General features: G+C 46.1%; 2 protein-coding genes across 3 annotated transcripts in view; one reads left to right on the top strand and one right to left on the bottom strand.

Moving 5' to 3' along the window:
* Positions 1 to 3,293: 3,293 nt before the first annotated feature.
* On the top strand, positions 3,294 to 13,724 carry CE1H17orf75 (chromosome E1 C17orf75 homolog). The gene is made up of 10 exons (XM_043583674.1): positions 3,294 to 3,505; positions 4,202 to 4,282; positions 5,358 to 5,483; positions 6,361 to 6,504; positions 6,744 to 6,801; positions 8,538 to 8,657; positions 9,386 to 9,450; positions 9,604 to 9,740; positions 10,863 to 10,966; positions 11,573 to 13,724. Exons 1-10 carry the CDS (start codon positions 3,366 to 3,368, stop codon positions 11,786 to 11,788), a joined length of 1,191 nt encoding a protein of 396 aa, XP_043439609.1. The 5' UTR covers positions 3,294 to 3,365; the 3' UTR covers positions 11,789 to 13,724.
* Positions 13,725 to 15,341: 1,617 nt separating this feature from the next.
* RHBDL3 (rhomboid like 3) overlaps positions 15,342 to 23,014 on the bottom strand; it is a 49,606-nt gene continuing 41,933 nt past the window's right edge. For both annotated transcript variants that reach the window (XM_043583673.1, XM_043583672.1), the window contains 2 exons: positions 22,867 to 22,927; positions 15,342 to 19,678 (listed from right to left, as the gene is read on the bottom strand). In XM_043583673.1, coding sequence (XP_043439608.1) covers positions 19,407 to 19,678; positions 22,867 to 22,927 — 333 coding nt within the window. In that variant the 3' untranslated portion in view covers positions 15,342 to 19,406. The remainder of the gene's footprint in view (positions 19,679 to 22,866; positions 22,928 to 23,014) is intronic.

The raw sequence follows: 23,014 nt of genomic DNA, 5'->3' as shown, positions 1-23,014 counted from the left end.
GAAGTAGAACTAAACAATATGAGGGGACACGGTAGAAACTGATGGTTTGACAGCAGAGATTTGTGTGGGATGTTTTTTTGTACAGGGCATTTTCTGTCTCTCTCAGGAGGCTGCATTTGTGCAGAAAACCGAATAATAACGAGGGAGAAGAAAAAAAAACATGCAAATATCTGGGGGCATTCCAGACGGAGAGAAGAGCAAATTAAAAGACTTACACGGGGGGGGGGGGGGAGGGTTGAAATATTTGAGAAACACAGGAAATGTGATCAGGACAGAGTGAGCAAGGAGAGGGTGATGGGAAATGAAGACAGAGGGGGAATTACAGGCTAAATTATGAAGGCCTCCGTGCATCACATAATAAGAGCCCTTTTGGTAGGGTTGTTTCTAAGACCCGAGCAGGAGTATACAATACAAAATAGCAGTTAAGATTATAGATTGATCACTTACATTGACTGAGCCTCAGTTTTCTTCTCATCTATAAAGTGAGGATAAACCCCTCTGTTACAGAGTCGGTCAAGGATAAAGGAAATAAAACAGATAAATAACCTGGCCCATGGTTACTGCTAACTAAATGACAACTATTAAAGTATAAATGCTGTATTCATATGATTATTGCTGTTGACACTTGACAGACCAACTCGCAAAGACTAACGTCCTCAGATTGTGTTCGTAGATGGTCAAGAAGCCAGCGATGAGATTCCGTAAGATCACCCTGTCTGCATTACTTTCTTGGCAGTAGTCACATTCTGCCCTTTCTGGTGTGCATGCCTTTTCTCCTTCAGTTGTGTGTGCCAGGACAACAACTTAAATACTGGATTGTCTTTCTATATGTGCACATATTCTAATTCATTCTTTTTGATAGTTGCATAGTCTTCTAGTACACATGTATTTCTTCCTGCTGCTATAACAAATTCACCACAAATTTAGTGACAATACAGATTTATTATATTGCAGTTCTGGAGGTAGAAGTTTGAAATGGAGGGGTGCCTGGGTGGCTCAGTGGATTAAGCATCCGACTTCGACTCAGGTCATGATCTCACAGTTTGTGGACTTGAGCCCTGCAACTGGCTCTGTACCAGCGGTGCAGAGCCTGCTTAGGATTCTCTCTTTCTCCCTTTCTTTGCCGATTCCCCACTTGTGCTCTCTCTCTCTCTCTCTCACAAAAATAAATAAACATGAAAAAAAAGTTGAAAATCCATTTCAATTCTGAAATGAATTGGCAGGCCTGTATTCTTTCTGAAAGCTTTAGGGGAGAATCATTTATTGCCTTTTCTAGCTTCTCGTAGATGCCCAAATTCCTTGGTTACCAAATCACTTCAGTCTCTGCATTATATGTCACAATTGCCTTCTCCTCTCTGATTTCCTGCCTCCGTCTTAGAGAGACTTGTGGGTTACACTGGGCCCACTTGGATAATCCAAGAAAGTCTTCCCATTTCAAGTTCCTTAATATTTTTAAAAAATGTTTATTTAATTTTGAGAGAGAGAGACAGTGCAAGCAGGGGAGAGGCAGAGAGAGGGAGACATAATCTGAAGCAGACTCCAGGCTCCCAACTGTCAACACAGAGCCCAACACAGGGCTTGAATTCATGGACCTTGAGATCATGACCTGAGTTGAAGTTGGACACTCAACCGACTGAGCCACCCAGGTGCCCCTCAAGTTCCTTAATATTTTTTAGAGTTTATTTATTCATTTTAAAGAGAGAGAGAGAGAGAGAGAGAGCATGAGTGGCAGAGAGGGAAGGGGAGAGAGAATCCCAAGTAGGCTCTGCTTTGTCAGCACAGACCCTGAAGTGGGGCTTGAACTCATGAACCATGAGTTCAAGTTCTTTAATCACACCGGCAGAGTCCCTTTTGCTGTGTGAGGTAACATATTTTCAGTTGCCAGAGATTAGGACATGGACATCTTGAGGGGTGGGTATTCTGCCTACCACTGCATGCACCAAAACTTACATAATCAGTCTTCTATTGACCAACATTCAGATTGTGTCTAGTTTTTCATCATAACAAACCAGGCTGCAAGGAATATTTTTGGACTCATGTATTTTCACACTTATATGCATGTATCCATTTGATGATGTCCTGGTGTTGCACTGATAGTCAAAGGGTATGTGCATTTAAAATATTGACAAGTATTTTCAAATTCCTTTCTAAACCATATGCATTGGGGTGCCCAGCCGGCTCATTTGGCAGGGCATGCGACTCTTCATCTCAGGGGTGTGAGTTCAAGCCCCACATTGGGTGTAGAGATTACTTAATAAAATATTGAGGCACCTGGGTGGCTCAGTCGGTTAAGCGTGGGACTCTCGGAGTTTGGGCTCAGGTCATGACCTCATGGTTTCGTAGGTTCGAGCCCTGTGTCCAGCTCTGTGCTGACAGTGTGGAGTTGGCTTAGGATTCTCTTATCTCTCTACCTGTCTCTCTCTCTGCCTCTCCCCTGCTCATGCTGTCTCTGTCTCTCTCAAAAATAAATAGACTTAAAAAGAGGGTTTTTTTAAATTAAAAAATCCTAAAAAATTAAAATTAACCGCGTGTAGTAATTTTATTCCTATCAACTGTTTATGAGACTGACTGCTTCTTCACATACCTCAACACAAGGTACCATCAAACTTTCAAATCTCTGCTAACCTGTCAGGTGAAAACTTGTACAATATACCATCAATCTCATTTGAAATTGAACAGTTTATTTACTTATTTTTCATTTTCATTTCTTCTGTGAACTGCCTACTGTCTTTTTTTTTTCCTGACGAACGACAGCCATTCATCTATTATATATGTTGCAAATATTTTTCCTAGTTGGTCATTTGTGTTTTGACTTTGAGCCACACAGAAGTGTTTAGTTTTTTACCTACTCAGATTTATTAATCTTTTCCCATGTGGCTTCTAAGTGTTTCAAACATTTAGAAAGGCCTTCTTCAAGAATCTTTAAAATTCTCCCGTATTTTCACCTGGGAGGAGCATTTTAAAATTCTTTTAAATCTTTTATCAAACTGGTGAACGTGAATGCGTGTCCACGCCCCCCTGAAAGGTGGGAGGAGGGCAGATTCAACCTTTTCCACGTGGCTAGCTAGCTGCACCATATGTATTAGCTAAGTCTCCTAGACGTCTTGAACGCTAGCCAGAGGAGAAAAGGAGCCAAAAGAGGAATGGTAAAAGATTCTGCGTGACTCGGCGCACCCGCGAGCCCCTTTGGGGAGAAAAGCGCTCCTAGGCCAGCCGGCTTCCTGACCTGCGACCCGGGAAACCGGCGGAACGCAGGTGTGCGAGGGCTGGGAGCCGCACGAGCCCGGCCTCGCAGGACTGTACGGCAGCGGGGGAGTGGTTTGGCGGGAACACAGGGCCGCTCGGAGGCCGCCGCCGCCGCCGCGATGCTCCCCTCCTTGCAAGAGTCTCTGGATGGGGATGAAAAGGAGCTAGAGAGCAGCGAGGAGGGAGGCCCCGCCGAGGAGCGAAGACCCGAGCCACCGCCCAGCAGCCACTACTGCCTCTACAGCTACCGCGGAAGCAGGTGCAGCGCCCGGGTCGTCCCTATGGCCCCGCCCCGGCCCCGCATCTCGACCCCGCATCCCGTCCGTGGCAGCTCGAAAAGCCTTCTTCCCCTCGGCTAGCTAGAGTGTCTGGTCCTAAGCTCGCTTCACGCCGTTCTTCCTGGCCACCGTCCTGGACTGTCGTGCCCCTCCTAAGCCTCTGCTCCCCAACTGTCCCTGTCGTCTTCTCAGCCCTTTCCTGTCGCCCCTGCCCTTTGGCGCAGTGCTTCGCACGCTCTATAACGTCAATTTCTACCCCTGTCCTTCCTGTTACTATCACCTGTTTTCTTCCATTAACCCCACACATTCCCCCTCCCCCACTCCCCCCCGATTATCCTCTGCCCTCGCTGCCTCTATTTCCTCTGTTGGGGCAGACATCCCTGGGGCTCTCTGGGCCCTGTAAAGTCTGGTTTTTAGAAGAAATTTCTTTGACTTTTGTGGATATCTAATTTAACCTTTCCTCCAGCGCTTAACGGCCTGGAGAGAGAAGCGGCTCTTGTCAGCACTGTTTCATGGGTTTTCCCTGCCATGAGGATAGGCAATGGAGGATCCATGCACTTCCACCTTGCAGCATTTTAGTTGACTGTTCACCCCCACCCTGCTTGCAGGGATAGGGGCCATACTCCACTTGAGTTATAGCCCATAATTGATAGCTGTATTGCTTTTGCCATGTGCAGGTTGGCACAGCAGCGAGGGGACAGTGACGATGGAAGCCCAAGTGGCACAAATGCAGGAACTCCCTCTGGTGATGATTTCAGGTAAAAACATCTTGGCCATAACCCGTGTGTGGGGTTATCTTCCGTGCATCTCTCTGTCCTCTAGATATCAGTGGGTACCCTATTTCCATTCGGCTTTCCCCAAGTCAAACCATCAAGCCCACCAATCCCCTAGGAACCTCATCTGGATTTCCTCATTAGTTCATTCATTCAAGGCTGGGCAGATCGAAATACTGGTGGTGCCCCTGCTGATTAGCCAGAGGCAATGAATCTTAGTTCTTGATTGGAAACTGCATTAGAGATTCAATATCATATGGGTATAAAGCGATTTAAAATCCTCCCTTCCCCCCCCCCCCCCCTTTCAATACCTTTTCAGAGCTTCTCTGCTATGCCCTAGAATATAAACTCCAGGAGATTGTTGTCTCTCTGGTTCACTGGTATCTCCCTACCTGGCACCTAGGTAGGTACTAGGGTAGACGTTTGGTTTTTAGGTTTATTTATTCTGAGAGAGACAAGAGAAAGTGTGAGCGGGGGAGGGGCAGAGAGAGAGACAGACAGACAGAAAGAGAGAGCCCCAAGCAGGCTCCACACTGTCAGCACAGAGCCTGACGCAGGGCTCAATCCCACGAACCATGAGATCATGACCTGGGCCCAAACCAAGAGTCAGACACTCAACCGACTAAGCCTCCCAGGAACCCTTAGGGTAGACATTTAATACCTATTTAATAAATGAATGGATGAATTAATGAACCTTAACACTTGATGCAAAGTAGGGTATACTACAAAAATATGTTCACTGACTGGATGATGGATGGTTTAAGGAATTCTTCAGGTGTTGCAATAGTATTGTATTGTGAAAAGTAGGTAAGGTGAGTAGAGGGGATTCCAGTGGAGTCCTAATACTAGAGAGAATGAGCTGGAAAGGTAGGATTATTTTAAGTGTTTGATGATGTAGATCCTACTTGGTGACATACATTGCTAGAAGGCTCGCCAACAGGAAACATAAGCTTTTTCAAGTCCTTAAAGAGATTGGGGCTTTTGGTAATATTCTGCCTTACGGGGTGTGCGTGCATTAGTCCACTGGTAAGGGATGTGTGTCTTTTATTTATTTGTCAAGCCTCTCCTTGGTGGACACTAATCTGCCATCTGAAGCGGAGCCAGACCTGCGCAGTTTCATTGCTAAGCGTCTTTCTAAGGGAGCAGTGTTTGAAGGGCTGGGTAATGTTGCATCTGTGGAGCTGAGGTAAGTGTAAAATGTGCTGTGTCCTGAATTTTTCTTTCTGGGCTAAATATGAGAAGTGATGAGAAATTCCAAACGATCAGCTCTTACTAGACTTGCAAAGTGCATCTTTGTTCCCTGGCGGCCTGAGCACTGGGTCTCTCTCTCACACACACACACATTTGTGGAATGGAATTACTTGAATGGCAGACTCTGCCTCCTAAGTGCACTTATTTAGTCTTGCACTTGGAAGAAGAGAGTTAATTACCAAAACGAAAATTGTACACTTGACAGTCTGTAAAGTGCTTTCACAAACTTTGATGCCATTCTCTCTACAAAGGGGTCAAAGAGCAGAGAAGCAAATATAGTCAAAGACACTAAGATCACAAGGCTGGTCATGTTGATGGAGTTCAGGTGTAAACATAGGTGTCCTCCATTGAATTCCAGCCATCTTTCTGTTAAATCCCTCGACTATAGTTCACTTCAGAATATGATTTTAGCATCAAGTCCCCTCAGAGGACAGCCACAGGCCAAAGATAAAGCCACAGGATAAACATGTTGTATCTGCCTGGAGCGTCAGGGTTTAGGGGAGAGAGAGAACATGGTTATATTTATGTAAATGTGGATATACCAAGAATGACAAGAGAATTTGTATGTGTTTTTCATGTAAGAGAGGAGAATTCAAAGGAATTGTTAGGTGCTGCTTTCGCTAAAGCCCGTGATGGTGCATGTTAATTTTCTTCTGCTACTACAAGTAAACCAAGGAAAAGTCTAGGAAGTTCCGACCCCGTTTGCAATCTAACAGTATTGCCAGATCCAGATGATCAGGGTTCAGAGCAGTCCGTAAAACTAGGTGCATGAGTTAGCAAAATACTACATTTTACTTGTTTTTCTTTTCCAGGATTCCAGATTACCGGGTCGGTTGTTATTACTGTCTTTTCCAGCAAGAAAAACTGCTTCCTGAAACAGCAACAGTGGACTCTGAACGTAACGCTTCAGAGTATGTGGTCTGTTTTTTAGGAGGGTCTGAAAAAGGACTTGAGCTATATCCTTTTCTTTTGTCTTTGATGGTATCAGGAAGAAAAACATGGGAAGCCAGGTGGAGGAGTATTACTACCAACCTCTAAAGAGCTTTTCTACCCCTTAAGTGTTTGCTTCATTTCATACCTTCATACGACCACTTTGTCTTTGAATTTACAGTTTTCATTGAGAGATTTTATATTTCCCATTGAGAGATAAAAACACTGTCTTGATCCATCCTTTATTGCTTCCTTAAGAACGTACTTTCAGGCTTGAATTGGACAAGTACATTCAAGGCCTAAAAAATAACATGAACTGTGAGGTAAGATGATCGTTTTAACTATTCACCTTGAGACGATTAACATACTATAACTGCTATACTTATGAAACCAAACAGGTGGATACAAAGACACAGAGATTCTAAAAATGTACTGCTTTATGGGCTAGAAGGATACTTGTTAAGAGAAGCAGGGAACCTAGTCCTGTAAGTGCTCTAAGTTTCACAAGACTGCTTCTAATATTTTGTATCCATGAAAGATATGCTCTATTAAATTCAGTGTATATGGTTAACTTGCCAAGAAGGAAGAGTATGCTCTTTTCCTGGCTTCTAGGCCCCTAAGATTTATATTCTGGTCAGAACTAATGCCCATGAAGAAGCCTCTGGCACCAAAGACATGCTATATAGTGGTCTAACTGCCCTTGAACTCAACATCAAAGATTTTTAGAAAAATTCCATTTTTCATTAATCGATCTTTTGTGAATTAGACACATCTGTATTGATTAATTTATCCATACCTTTAAAAAACTACACACTCCACTTGTGGCAGTTGCTAAAGTCGTTAAGAATTACGACTTTACTACCCATTACACGTGGTAACAATTCCTTTTGTCATGAGCTTACAAGTTCCTGCAGGAAGGAGAGCATAGGAGTGAGCCAGAGCAATGAGTCCGGGGCAAGCTGCTCTCCCAGAGTGGAGCTCTTCTGCTAGTCCCCAGTGAGCAGCACAGCCCAGAAAAACAGATATGCTCAGCCCAGATATGCACAGCCCAGAAAACCAGATATGCAGCATGTCTGACAGCTGGAGTGCTTTGATGAGCTAACTTGTGTGTCCTTCTCTGATCCTGTTCGCATGTGAATGAGCTATCTCATTCCTTCAGCCTTTCAGCAGGTGCTTTGTAAGCTCACATGTGGATGTTTCAGGCACTCCCAGGTGCTGGAGAGACAAGAATTATTAAGAGAGTATCTCCTGAGGGGCCTGGCTGATTCAGCTGGTAGAGCATGACTCTTATCTCGGGGTTGTGAATTCAATCTCTCCTTTGGTGTAGAGATTACTGAAAAATAAAATCTTAAAAGAAGAAAATCTCCAGAGTGCACACAGTATACTGGGGGGGGGGGGGGAGATGGACAAGTAAGTGCTCGATATTTCCCAGTGACAACATAGCATGGAACCCTATTGATTTGGTCTCTTTGTTTTATGTAATGCATTTCTAAGTGTGTGTGGTTTTTTGGTTTGGTTTTGTTTTTAAAGTAGGTTTCACACCAAACATGGGGCTTGAACTCACAACCCTGAGATCAAGAGTCCTATCCCATGCTTTACCAACTGAACCAGCCAGGTGCTCCTTAAGAAATTCAGTACAGAATTAATCCCCACTGTGCTCAGCAAGCCTAGGAAAATTATATCACAATTCCTTTTTTTGAGTTGGTCGTGTTAGCTTGAAAAAAGGAAGTGTCTATTCCCAGTTCTTTACACTGTAAAGAGTATCATGAATTGGGGCACCTGGGTGGCTTAGTTAGTTGATGGTCTGACTCCTGATTTCATCTCAGGTCATGATCCCAGCGTAGTGGGATCCAGACCTGCATCGGGCTCTGTGCTGAGTAGGGAGCCTGCTGGGGATTCTCTCTTTCCCCCTCTGCCTTTCTTACCTTTGTGTGTGTGCTCCCTCTCTCTCTCTCTCTCTCTCAACAAATAAATAGATAACTACATATCATGAAGAAAATGTTAAGTCCACTAAAGTGAAGGCTTATATTAAACCAAATAACATTCTTTCTTAATCTAGGAAAGGGGCCTGGAGAACCATATAAAATCCTACTTGAGCAGCTGGTTTGAGGATGTTGTATGCCCAATCCAAAGGGTGGTTCTTCTCTTTCAGGAGAAGCTTACCTTTCTGCTGCATGCCGTGAGTATTGCCCAAACAAAAGCATTTCTTTAATTGAGAGTCACGTTGACAGAGTCTGGATTATTTAAAGACATACTCACTGTCTCTGAACATTACTTTTTCCCTCCTGAATATTCAAACTATGCTTGCAATCCGGATAGACCACTTTGTTTACTGAGATCTAGAAAGTTCTATTCCTAAGGTAGAATCACAAATACTAAATCTTCCTAATAGGATAAACATTTTTAAATAATACTTTTTGAAGTGATCTGGGAGAGGTATAATTTCCAAAACAATTTGAAAAGGAAAATAAAAATCCAAAGTGATTTTAACCATATAAAAATGTCCAAATAGGGGCGCCTGGCTGGCTCAGTCAGTAAAGCGTACAACCCTTAATCTTGGGGATGTAAATTCTAGCCCCACATTGGGGATAGAGTTTACTTAAAAAAAAAAAATGCCAGATGAAAAATGAAAAATGCATTAACATATCCAGGCAATGGGGAAGGCTAGAGTATATGGCCAGGCTTTTATGTAAATATGTGGTGGGTAAATTCAGTGGAGACTGGATGGTCCATGAGACCAGGGTGGTAAAGCACATTTTAGACTGCCCACTGACGCCTCTAAACAAGGCTCTGGAGAGTTCTGAGCTAGTCCAGTGGTTATTGGGGAAGCTGAAGTTTAGTCTCAAGTAGCTGCTCAATAAGGAAAACTGATACATGTATCAATTAGGCTTTATTTTTCTCTTGTAGGCTCTCAGTTATACCCCTGTTGAAGTTAAAGAATCCGATGAAAAAACAAAGAGAGACATTAACAGGTAAAGAACAGTTTTGCAAGGAGGGAAACTTTTCCACAGCAAGCCTGATATACATCTTTAACTCCCCACCCCCACCCCCACCCCAGAATGAATTTGCTTTCTCCCTCCTATCCTGTAATACTGTGTGTGGAAAAGAACTTGTGTGTACGGCAGGTTTCTGAGCGTAGCCAGTCTTCAAGGCCTCATCCACGAAGGCACCATGACATCTTTGTGCATGGCCATGACAGAGGAGCCGCGTAAATCTGTGGTCATCGATTGCAGTAGCTCCCAGCCCCAGTTCTACAATGCAGGTGAGCGCAACTTCTGAGGCACTCTTGGGAGCCTGTTTTTGCACTGAAAACACATGATACAAATTTATCCGTCCTGCCTTGTGCAGTTGTACATGTTTATCTCAAACTCACCAAAAAACAATAGCAATCCTAGAACCAGGATTGCTGGTTAGAATAGAATCCATGGAAATCCTGCCATGCCAGGCAATTCCCCTCCTGTGTATATAGAGAAATTCTCATATGTGTGCATAAGGAAACAAGTACAAAAATGTTCATAAAGGCGTCATTTGAAATAGCAGACTGGAAGCAAATGTTTATCAACAGGAAGATTGAAAAACTTACATTTGTACAGTAGAGTTCTACATAGCAGCAAAAATGCATGAACTAGAGCCGTGTGCCTTGGTATAGCTCAGAAGCATACTATTTAGTGAATCAGCTATTAAAGAAAAATACATAACATTTTAACGTATGCAAAGTAATACTATCTAGGGCTTAGAGATAAAAAGAAGTTATGTGGCAAAAGTTCTCTGCCCCTTTCCCGCTTATGCTCATGCTCTCTCTCAAAAATAAAAAAAAATATTTAAAAATAAATAAGTGGGAATAATAATCCTTTCTGATGGGAAAGGAGGGGAGTGTGATTGGGAAGAGGCACACAGGGCTCCAGCCAGTTGTTTTTGTTTTGTTTTTTAATATTTATTTTTGAGAGAGAGACAGAGTGTGAGTAGGGGAGGGGCAGAGAGAGAGGCAGACACAGAATCTGAAGCAGGTTCCAGGCGCTGAGCTGTCAGCACAGAGCCTGACGTGGGGCTTGAACTTGGGAATGACGAGATCATGACCTACACTGAAGTTGGATGCTTAACTGACTGAGCCACCCAGGCGCCCCGCCAGTTGGTATTTCTTAGCCAGGTGTTGAGTAAATTATTTTTTTAGACTGTTATAGAAGTCTTAAATAATTCACTATAAGTGTTTTTATCAAGAAAGAAAATCCCGACGTACACACATATTGAATCATCATGTTGTACACTTGAAACTAATATATGTCATTTACACCTGTTAATAAATAAATAAAATAAATAGAACAAATGTCTTATGCTTTGTAGGATTTCATTTTTATTCGTTTAATTTTTCTAAAATACCTTATAGGAAGCAACCGGTTTTGTGAGGATTGGATGCAGGCTTTTTTGAATGGCACCGAAGGAGGTAACCCTTTTCTTTTTCGACAAGTACTGGAGAACTTTAAACTAAAGGTAATTAATTGGCTATGTGCCAAATGCCACATATAATTTTTGTCTGAATTTTCATTAGTACCAGTGAGAGAGTAACAGATCTGCTTTACGGCTGTGATGTCTGTTAAACAGGACGTTCTCAAAACCAGAATCTCCAGAAGCCATTTACTTTATATTTTTCAGGAGCTTCTGCATTTATATCCTTGCATTTGCAATTAATTGTGTTGAACGCTTGCTTGCATCTCAGGCACATCAGTCTTCTAATTTGTGATGTATCTTAGTTGGGAACTGTGCGTGCACACGTGCGCGCGCGCGCACACACACACACACACCCATGCACACACACCCCAGTTCGGTGCCTAAGGGTTCAGAATTCTGATGGGGAGGAATGTTGTTACTTTATTTAGTTGATTTTAAAAGTATTTTTAAAAGTATTTTTATAAAGTAATTTCATAAGAAATTTTGTTCTCCCATGGGCAAAGCATATTAGCAGTAAGAATGATAGAAATATTTAAAATAAATAACATCTCAGCAATGTAAGTTGAGTTCTCAGCTGGATAGGAGATATTTTTCAGGCTTCATTATTATCTCACTAAGCACATATTTAACTGGGAAATCTTTTTCTAGGCCATACAAGACACAAATAATTTGAAGAGATTTATCCGTCAGGCAGAAATGAATCATTATGCTTTGTTTAAATGCTACACGTTCCTGAAGAACTGTGGGAGTGGAGATATCCTTCTGAAGATTGTTAAAGTGGAACACGAAGAAATGCCCGAGGCCAAGAACGTGGTGGCCGTCCTCGAGGAATTTATGAAAGAAGCCCTCGCCCAAAGTTTGTGATCACATGTTTTGAGATCATTGTATTGTGAAGTTGTACCTTGAAGCCTTGGTGTTTGAAACTGCACTTGTCATAATTGTCATAGGATTGCTACTTAAGATTAGTTGAAACCCACTCTAGATTTTTTTCATTTTGTACTTGTAAAACTTACTTAGACATAAAAATCCGAGGACCGTCTTGACTGAGTCCCAGACACACGTGCGTTAGAGTCGTGGAATTTTAGTATACCACTGGCCCCATAAATTCTAGACTTCGGGGGGTTGATGCTCAAAAATCTTGAACAGTAATTCTGTGGCTTCTCTGAGAAGTTGGCTGCAGTATTTAGCAATTTTTCCTCCCAGAAAAATTGTAATACTTCTTTCTTCAATGTATTATAGCTTCTTGAAAAAAATGTCCTCCTAGTCCTAGGACAAGATTAGCCCTCCAACACCATTTCAAAGATAGATCTGTGCATCCTGTGGGTGCTTGGATAGATTTTTTGGTCTGATTGATAATGGTATGGATGATAAAACCAGCTTTTAAGTCAATACACAAATCATGAGTGTGTAAGAAATTAAATGAGCTTTAAAAATAGACGCACTAGCTTCAAGATAAAACCTTACCTCGGATGGAAAGCTACTGCGGAAGTGGCCCCCATCATTCATTTGTTCACAGGTATTTTGCCAACAGCCTGTACTTTGTCTTTTCTATGAAAATGCTAGTTTTCAGATGTTAAAACAGAAACAGTACATAAATTCTACAAGCAGACTGTAACATGAAGGACGCAAACAGATTCTTCATATCACAGTTACTCATTGATTTCAGTTTTTTGTATATTTGTTACAAGCCTCACGTTGTTTTACTCTGAATCAATTGAACGTGCCCTCATCTGGAGCCATTTATAATTCCCACGGAAGCCAACCGTAGCTACACACATATGATGGCAGTTTGTTCTGCGCAGCTCTTTAATAAATCCATTTGATAATGATTTTTGTTTAGAAGATCAGAAGTCCCATTCTCACTGCCGTCAGGATGCTCAGAGGAACACAAGCCCGTAAAAATCCTCTCCTAAACTCATCTAAATTCACTTAAGTGCTGAGTTTTAACTTTCAGAATGACTGACGATGGCCTTCTGCTTTCTCTTCTACAGAAGTCGAGGAACATGACTCACCAAGCCATTTCTTTTCCTTTAATGAGAAATACAATTCAGGATCTTCATAAAGGCTCTCCTATGGTTTTAAACTTTAATAACTTGGATTGTAGGCAGTATAGGAAAAAAAATTCCAAATAGCATTTTTATAGCATTACTTACAGAACGACTATGGGAAACAGGCAATTCTGTGGCACTACCCTCGAATCTGACTTTTTCTAATGTACTCTGTTGCTCATTTAGAAATCAATTTTCTTTAATAGACAACATTAGGACCTCAACATTTGGAGTCTAAAAAAAAATATTTTTCATTTTCAAATTCACATATCAACAGCCCATGATGTAAATGGCCTTTAAAAGTAAATGTATTACCTGCTTCAAGCTATTTATGGATATAGTCAAGGTATAACTGTACATTCCTTATGTGTACTTATATGTATTTATTTTGTGATGCAGTCTCACTACATTACACAGTTGTATACCATACAGTCTTATTTTAAAGCCTGTGACGAACTATCACTACTGTAGGCAAGGACAATGGTGACCTGGAACTGGATAGCTGGTTGGCCATGAGAAGAAACTCAGAGAGCTCATGACCAGAAACATGTACTGTACTCAAATTTTAATAAGCTAATGAATTAACTTTTAAAGTTTTTTAAACAGGATTTGTCCAGGCACGGAATACATTTATGTATTACTTGTGTGCTCGACACACAGAGGAAATGTATGTTTGTCATGTATCAAAAAATGGCCTCAGTTTACCTATAATTAGATTTGTAATAATAATAATAAACTGACTTAGCTTCTCACCGACAGAGTCATTTTTATTTAACTATCTCCATTCTCAACGCTGACATTTTTATTCATCCGCAACAAGTTTATGGGCAAATTACACCTGTTACGCTAAGGAACCTGTTGAAGAAAATCACACCACCTGCCGGCATACACCTTTCTGCACCTCGCAGGAGGCATCAGGCAGTGTAAGGGCAGTCTCCATCGCGGTGTTTTACTCACTGTCCAAGGAAATACAGCTGTAGGACCCAATAGTGCAGGTCACTTCCCCTCACTCTCACTCATTACTAACGTGACAGAACGCATGTCCTTTACCGGAGGAGCGCGTATACCGGATGCAAGGAAAGCCTGCAGGCATCTGGGAGCTAAGATTCAGTTAGGACCACGTTTTCCTAACCATGCGTCTTCTCAGTAGTGGAGACCCACCCCTGACATCAACGGTCTCTCTACTTGGAGGTCTAGAAGGGCAGCCCCAGTTCTACAACTGCTAGCCTTCCCAAATGGGTCACAGACTTCGTATCATTCTGAGTTGGCATCGGTGCTAGATCCTGGGGGTCAGGGGTGATTAGGGAGCAGTAATGAATTCATAGCTGTGGATTTTCTTGTAAACCACTTCCAGGAGGGCTGATAAAGAGATCCTATTAAGTGAACACCGAACAAACATTCCAAGGTTCGTTACTGTTACTAATGCAATGAGACTGGATCTTTAAACAAACTCCCTGACATTTCAGTGTCCTTGAACACCCAATGAACAGCTGAGGGTTGAGAGCATGAACTTTGGAACCATAGTATGAAGCCATCTATGCCATAAAGCACCTGCCAGTCACTAAACTCTAAGCCTTCCCCTCATGTGTAAATATGGGCGTATTTATACTCACTTCACACAAGTAGCTATGCAATTAAATGAAAATAATACATTGAAAATGCCTCATCCAGTGCCCAGCACATATTAAGTAACCAGTAAATTGTCTTCATAATTACCTTATCACTGGTTAATGTCTTACAAAGTTATGGGAAGAATGAGAATCTGGTAGAAGGGAGGAACCAGAAAAGCGAAGGGGGAAGTGATAGGGAGCCAAAGGCAAAGCCATCTAAACAGCTTTTGGCTATTCAGGGAGCTTGTCTGTCAGTGCCTCAGGTATTGGAGCCTGGAACTGATGGGGTCCAGGGGGTGCACGGGTGCTCAGACAGGGTCCTGATTTTCCCTCTAGGGAAGTTAGTTATCCACACTTGAAAGAGAAATGAGTTTTTTTACCTTCAGCCTGAGCTGTACTCAAATTGTTCTAGAATGACTTTTGCAGCATTTAAAAATGTGGTTTGGCGGGGGGGGGGGGGGGGGGGCACCTAGGTGGCTCAGTCGGTTCAGTGTCCAACTTCTGCTCAGGTCATGATGTCACGGTTCATGAGTTCAAGCCCTGCGTCAGGCTCTGTGCTCACAGCTCAGAGCCTGGAGCCTGCTTTGGACCCTGTGTCCCCCTTTCTCTATGTCCCTCCCCCACTCATGCTCCGTCTCTCTCCTTCTCTCTCTCTCAAAAATAAAATAAACATTAAAAAAAATTTTTTAATGTTTTTTTTCTTTTAATAACATACAGGAAACTGATGTGAAAGAACATTATGGGAAACGACTCCCGTGCTGAATTTAACAGAGTAGTTTAATCCCCGAATGAAATTTAACGGTTATGAATTGCAAAACCACATACGCTGTCATCGGTTTAGAAAAGCTGGAGTAAACAACTCACTTCCTCAGACTTCATCCATTCAAAGCCCATTTGGTTGTTAAACCTACCAAGCACTGGACCTTCACGCTTACACCCTTCTTGTTTTCCCCTTCTGTACGTGAACCATGTCCTTTCACTCTGAGAACGTTCCCTATCCCGTCCTCCAGATCAGAATGTTGACTGCCCCTAGAAAGACCTACAGACTAGGCTATTGGGGTAAAGAACGAAGTACCTAGGTATTTCAAAGATTACGATAATAACAGTAGTCAAAACATTAATCTCCCACCGTGTAAGGGTAGAAGGGGAAGACGGGACCCCCACGAGCACAGCTGGCACAAAAGCTCTTGACCTGAAGCTGAGTGAGTTTCCTTATTTGCAGACCACCTCCCCCCTCCACATTGTACACAAAACTGTCTACCTGCGCATTGTTAGGGCAAGAGAAAACCTAGCTCTCATCAACCATTCCAAAGAGTTCAGCAATTCAAAAACGGTTCCACCAGACTGGAAGCACCAGCAGCAGCACCAAGCGCCGAGTCCCAGCTCTGTCTTGTGCACATGACAGGCCCAGCACCGCTGCTGTCCCCCCACCCCACCTCCCACCTCCAAAGATGAAACAGGGCTCCCACGCCAGCCCTTTATGCCACTTCCTGAATAACCGATGGCTTAAAAAAAAAAAAAAATCTTTAATGGAATCTGTGCTCAAATAATATGTTACGACAAAAATATACAGAATGTACACAATACAAAAATATTTAGAAACAAACATTGCAGCTTGTGTTTCCTTTTGTTTTCCACTTACTCAAGTCCTTGGGGGTGGAATTCACGGTTTTTAAGGCAGAGGAGTGTCGGTGCTTTCCGGCCAGTCCCGGGAGCAACATGAAGGCAGCCAGGAGATGGCTTCCGCTGCACCTGGGAATCTGCATTATTTGCAAGCGAAATTGGACACTGTGGGGGAAGATCTGGGTTTGTGAGCAATGACTCTCCTAATCCTCTGGGTAGGAACAGTCCTCGTGGAAATGGAGAGTCCTATTAGCTGGCAAAAATGCCTCTTTAGGGAGCTTTTCCTAATTAAAAAAATGAATGATTAATGTTGTCATTAAAGCAAAATTTCTCCTTTGAAGATTTGTTTTCCCTTCCCTAGTTTCTGTGATTCCTCTTCTGTTTAATGAGCGGGCAAATCTATGGCTGCTGTTTGGGGGATCCCCGGCTTTCAATTTCTGTATCCTATGGATGCAAGACCAGCCACCCTCCCCGGCCCCATAGCACACTGCCCTCCACACTGGGCCAGGGGCTGTGCTGGACCGCGAAGGAGGGATGATGGGGATGTGCTGCTGGCCGGGCCCTGGAAGGGGGGGGGGGGGGGAGGGTGAGAAAGCCAGACACCAAAAAGGAAACCTTTCTTACCAGACGATTGTCTCTGGCCCTGGTTTGGAGACCTGGGTTGTGTGGAGTGACTGCTGACACCACTGGGTGGCCCTGCTTGGAGCTGATGGTTGGGCAAGGGTGGAGAGGGGGGTGTTAAGCAGACTGACGAGCTTCGGGGTCACTTTTGGACACTGCTGACAGGGAACAGCTGCGGCTGGTGGCCTAAAGTCAGGTGAGGCTCCCTTCGTGCGTCTCAGACAGGACGGCAAATGGGACTTCCGCCTCAGACAGTCCTTCTCGGGAGCAAGCTCCCGTCTGGAGACCTGAGGGACCCGGGTGCTTCTCTGAGGGCTTGCTAGAGCCTTCTATTCACAGTCTTCTTGCCCCTGAGAGGGGAAGACCCTCTCCAGGCCACACCCGGAGAAGGCAGGGGTGACTGCTCCCTCCACCCACAACCCAGAGCACCCGGGTACCTGCAGGGAAGCCCTGCCTCCCCGCTCCTCCAGGGAGGGACAGCACTGCTCCGGTTGAGGGGCTGTGGCCCATGGCCAGGGCCGCCCTCTCCATCCTCACTCAAGTCCTCTCGGCCCCCAGTCCCAGCGTGGTCTCCTCCTAGGAAGCTGACTACACCCCTTCTCTCTAGAGGGCAGACACAGGCTGTCAGGACACAGACAAGACGCCCGAGGGAGATGCAGCTCCGCCACGGATCTGGGCCCACGCCAGCTCGGGTGGGCAGTCCTCAGTACTGTGTCAGCCTGAGTGCGGCATGACCTCGGCAGCCACATGTGGGGACCGGGATGATGTATTTAGCACTGGGCAAAGACGGGGTGGGGAGCGGTTGGCATAGCCTGGGGCTGAATGAAGACCCTGCTCATTCATGTGTGATCACGGAGGACAGGAAGCCACAGTGGCCCAAGATCCCCAACTGCCTGGCCCAGCTGACTTTGGACCAAGCTCCTGCCCTCGTCCCTGCGTGGACCCAGTCCCTCTGCTTCCCAGACGGGAGTTCTTCGTCTTTCTGGGTTGTCAGTGGTTGGGAGTTCCGCGAGCAGTATAAAGGGAATCACAGATTTTGTCAAAGGCCTTCTTCCCCTTCCCCTCTGCTCAGGGCCTGCACTCGCTCCTGCCTGGGAGTCATTCCCTGAGCCTCGCTTTCCCACTTGTGCGGCAGAGGAAGGGATGAGCCTGCCAAGTTCCCTCCGGGCTCTGAGTATCTGAGTCTATGGGCTGCCCTCGCCTCGGACCCTCATCCGAATCCCCAACAATTCTCTAGAAGCAGTTTTCTGCCTAAACTGGAATTCCTTTGACTGCAGCCTCCTGTCCCCCCTACTCAGATGGACACATGGCTTCAACATTCCTGCCCCGGCCTTACACCCCCACAGCTCCTGCCCTCCTAAGGGAAAGAGAACAGAACCTTTTTACACATGAAGGTCATTCCAGAGGAAAACAAGAACGGAATTGGGCAAAGGCAAACTGCGGCATCCTGAGGGTCCTTGGGAGGGCCCAAGGGCTCCCTCCGCCGTGGACAAGTCTCCCACTGGTCAGTGGCGCTCAGGGAGATGCCTGGAAAGGATGAGGAACGGGAAGGAAGGGGCTAGCTTTGCTGAAAGCAAGATCCTCGGCAGTCACACCCTCCCACCTCTCAGTGCTTTCTTTCCTTTCACGCAGACCCTTCCGCACACCCACACTCCCCCCACAGCCTTCCTCCGCAGCCTCCAACTCCCCTCACATTCTTTCCGTGGCATCTCCTACCATCACACAGGCGTCCTCATCCACCACACACATACAACGCACACACTCACACACGTCCCCATGAACAAAGGAGAGGCACAATGTAGGGTGATGAAAGGAAGGAAAAGGCTCTAAAAACAAGGCAGGCCACGGGGCGCTGGGGCACTGACGTGAGATGTCAGCATTCTGGAAGACAGGGAGGGAGAAGGCCAAAGTTGGTATGGGGCCTTCCCTAGGGTGGGGCTTGGGATGAAGTTTATTCCCTCCTCTTGGGTTTCGCTCACTGGACACCTCCAGGGCAGGAGCGAGGCCTGGACTTACAGCATCTCCCTCCTCCGCCTACCCCAGGCACTAGAGGCCATGTCCCAGTGCCCACCAACAGCGGGGACCCTGGGCTCCTCTAGACTCAAACTAACATGTCTACCACCTGGCCCTCTTCCACTCCAGAGCTCCAAACCTAGTAGCTGCGGAGGGAACATTTCCTGGCCTGCGCTGGACAAGAGTCCGCCTGGCTACTCTATCCTCGGGCCTTCATGACATCTCAGTGTGTGGACGAGGGGGAAGGAAAGCCCAATCTGTGACGAGAGGGGTCCCCTAAACACACGGAACAGGCTCAGCCCAAGGGAAGGGCACCCCAGGGCTTCGCCTTGGCCCGATGTCCTCAGAACAGTGTAGAAAAACAATGGTAACCACATCCAACTCATCCAGCAGGCACCTTTCAGAAAAGAGGCTCCATTGTCCAAACCTGAACGCAAACATCACAGCGGCCGAGCATCTTGTCCTCTCCTCCTCAGCGTGGCGGAGCTGGCGCTGAGAACAAGAATGTACATGTTCCTTCCTGCTGCTGCCTCTCCCTCCCCTCCCTGACCTCGGTCCCCCAGTCTCCTAAGGAGGCGGTGGCAGCTTTAAGTCTAGCAGGGTGTAGGCGAAGATGTTCCAGAAGACAGCAAACAGCACGAAGACTGTGTACATGGCCACAAAAATCCACCACAGAGACTGGTCCTGCAGCCTCTGCTCGTAGTTCCTCAGGACCACCACGCCCAGAGTGATGCCCACGGCCACGCCGCCCAAGTGCGCCACAAAGCTGGGGTGAGGGCACGGGGGATAGGCTGATGGGTGGAACCGGAGCCACACAGCCCGCCCAAACTCCATGCTCACTGTAAGGAGGAAGGACAGAGAAGTCACAGGAGGGCCACTGGGCAGGGGTTGAGAGAGACGCCTTGCGCTCGCTCACACACTCCATCCATGCATCCATCCATGCATCCATCCATGCATCCATCCATCCACCCATCCATCCATCCACACACCCAACCTCCTGCCTCAGCCACCCACCCATTAATTCATTCACTACCCATTAGGCTGAGCACTGTCTGTTCTCTGCGCTGGAGACACAGTAGTGAAGACAGACCAACTTCTGTTCTCCCAGGGCTTACAGATCTGGCAATCGACCAGCGTCAATTACAGACATAAGATAATTCCAGTAAGAAAAATTCTATGGGGGAGAAAACAGGTGACTTTCAATCAATGCTGGGCCTAAGGAGGGGGATCCTTTGGTTTGGGGAATCAGGCAAGATCTCCCTAGAGACATGAAATTTGAGCAGAGATGTGAAATATCAAGAGAAGATCCTAAGAAGAAAGAGCATTCCAGGCAGAGGGGACAGCTTGTGCCAAAACCCAAAGACCCTTGCTCCTCTGCATTCACGGGTCCTGGAGGCTCAGTTTCCCCATCTGTACAGTCTCAGCCTCTAACTACCAGGCCGCACTGCTGGAGCATCAATAACAACTTCAATATGTGCTAGCACTTTACAGTTTATAAAGTGTTTTCATGTATTGCTTCAAAACCTTTAGAAAACCCTCAGAACCAGTGCTTTTGTGACTGGAAACACGGGATGGAAGGAGAAAAGGGCAACGAAGGGCTGGGAATAGACAGTGCCAACAGAGTGCTAGAATTTCTCTCTTAAGAGTCTAAAAAGCCCCCATCCAATTCTCCAATGCATTCTTCTTGCATGAACGTCTTGAGTCAGCCAGTCCAACGGGATGTGCTCTCTTGAAAAGGACAGTCGCTGGGAAACTGCCACTTCATTGCCCACCACCAAAACAACACTCAGGGCAAGCCTTCTCATCCCCATTTCACAGATGAGGAGACCAAGGCAAATTTGACAGATTGCAAGGAAGTCCTTTGAGGTGAATTTTGCACTTGTTCAGGGGCCATTTAATGAGCCACTATGCTCTTCTCCGCCTTAACCACTCCGGGGGTGCCAGCACCTCCAGGGATGAGCATCCCCTGGGAATGGCCTAATCTTCTGGCCTGGGCCCTGCAATTCCAAGGATGGCCGATAGATGGCAGAGAAGGAGCAGCCGAGAACCAACACTGTGTCCTCCCTGACCAGCACCACCCCCCCCCCCCCCCCAACCCAGGCCCTGGGGTATCTTCCTGCCTTTGCTTATTAGCAGGCCCTGGGTGTCACAAAGGAGGTTTGAAAGACACTGGTCCCCACCATCAAAATCAGCATTTTTGTTTTTATGATGCTTAGAGTTAGACTGTTTTAAACAGCAAGATTCAGGCTTCCCCTCCCTTCCTTGCATACAGAGTCTGAGCAGACAGGGAAGCAACATTCACCCCCCCCCCCCACTCCACTGCACCCCACCGTCCCCCAATGACCTGGCTCAAAGAATCTGTGGGCCTTCGAGCAAGCGATGTGCAAGTGGATTGAAGTGCAGTCCACACAGGCCCATGGCTGTTCTGGCCCACCCTCCTCTTCCCCACGTAGCAGGTGGACCCAGGCAGACAGCCCAGGTGCTCCTGCCCAGCCTGGCTAAAGAGCGGGCATTAGAAATGGCACAAGCTGGCTTTGAATTCTGCCTCTATCACCGCCAGCTGGGTGGCCCTGGGCCAGCAGTGTGTCCCCAGTGTCTACCTGTAAACCAAGCCTTATAAAAAATACCCTCTTCGGGGCGCCTGGGTGGCTCAGTCGGTTGAGCATCCAACTTCAGCTCAGGTCACGATCTCACAGTCCGTGAGTTCGAGCCCCGCGTCAGGCTCTGGGCTGACGGCTCAGAGCCTGGAGCCTGCTTCCGATTCTGTGTCTCCCTCTCTCTCTGCCCCTCCCCCACTCATGCTCTGTCTCTCTCTGTCTCAAAAATAAATAAACATTAAAAAAAATTTTTAAAAAATACCCTCTTCATGGCCGTGTTCTGAGGCCTGAATGACAGACCGTGTGTCCCCTCTTCTCTCTGCCTCCATCGCTTCTGGAAGAGGCTCATCACCTCAAATGAGCCTCTTATAAGGCCTCTGGTCTCACTCCCCACCCCCAACTCCTTCTCTACTCTGAGCCTGACTGGTCTCCTGAATCTTGAATCTGCCAGTAACTCCCGTGCTTAAAGCCCTCCAGCGGCCTCCTGGCACATCCGGGATGAACTCCAACCTCTCTCTTTGCATTTACGGCCCTCATGACCTGACTCCTATTATCTCTGACCACTAACACACACAGTCCCAAACCTCACGTGTCAGTCTCGCCAACTGACTTGACAGCCATGACCCTCCCTCCATACACTGTATCTTTCTTTGCCGGAAATGTCCTCTTGCAGCTGGTCTCTGTTCTGGACACTCAAAATGACCTCTGCAGGCAGAACTGACTTCTCCCGATGAGAGCCCCACCACACCCTGGACACAGGGATTCGAGGATTAGTTACAGCCTGTGAACCTGCTAAACTGCAAGTTAGTATGTGTGTGTGCACGCATGCACGCACATGTGTACATACGTACTATCCTGGGGATAGGGTCTCTAGCTTCTAACAGATCTCAAAGGACTGACTCCATGACCCAAAAATTATTAAGAAGTTGTTTTTCTTGGAGCACCTGGGTGGCTCAGTCAGTTGAGCGTCTGACTTCGGCTCAGGTCATGATCTCACGGTCTGCGGGTTTGAGTCCCGCGTCGGGCTCTGTGCTGACAGCTCAGAGACTGGAGCCTGCTTCCGATCCTGTGTCTCCCTCTCTCTCTGCCCCTCCCCCACTCTCACTTCGTCTCACTCTGTCTCTCAAAAATAAATAAATGTAAAAAAAAAAAAAGTTATTTTTCTTGATCTGGGTGCTGGTCATTGAGCTGGATACTCATCCCGCACCTTTCTGGTTCCATGTGATAAGTCCATAAAAAGTTTAAGAAAGATTAAGTGGTAGCAGAGTGGGCCAGACTTCTCTAACAGCCCCACTTTGTCACATACCATTGACATGTCTCCCTTTTTCCCTTGATCACACACCCCTCGAGGGCGGGGACTGTGCTATCTTTATATCCTCCAGGCCTGGCGCAGGGCTCCACACCACCCAGCCTGCCCCGTCAGTACTTACTACAGATCAAGGCCACAGCCATCCGCAGCAGCTTGAACTGACACTTCATGCCTGACCAGTTCTACAGCAAAAGGAGAAAGTTCCATTAGTTCCAGATCGGACCACGCCTCCGCGGGTGTATCTTGTTTAAGAAACCCTGACATCGGGG

This window comes from Prionailurus bengalensis, chromosome E1, assembly GCF_016509475.1.
Source record: "Prionailurus bengalensis isolate Pbe53 chromosome E1, Fcat_Pben_1.1_paternal_pri, whole genome shotgun sequence".
Taxonomy (NCBI): Eukaryota; Metazoa; Chordata; class Mammalia; order Carnivora; family Felidae; genus Prionailurus; species Prionailurus bengalensis.
This window is presented reverse-complemented; position numbering and strand designations above follow the sequence as displayed.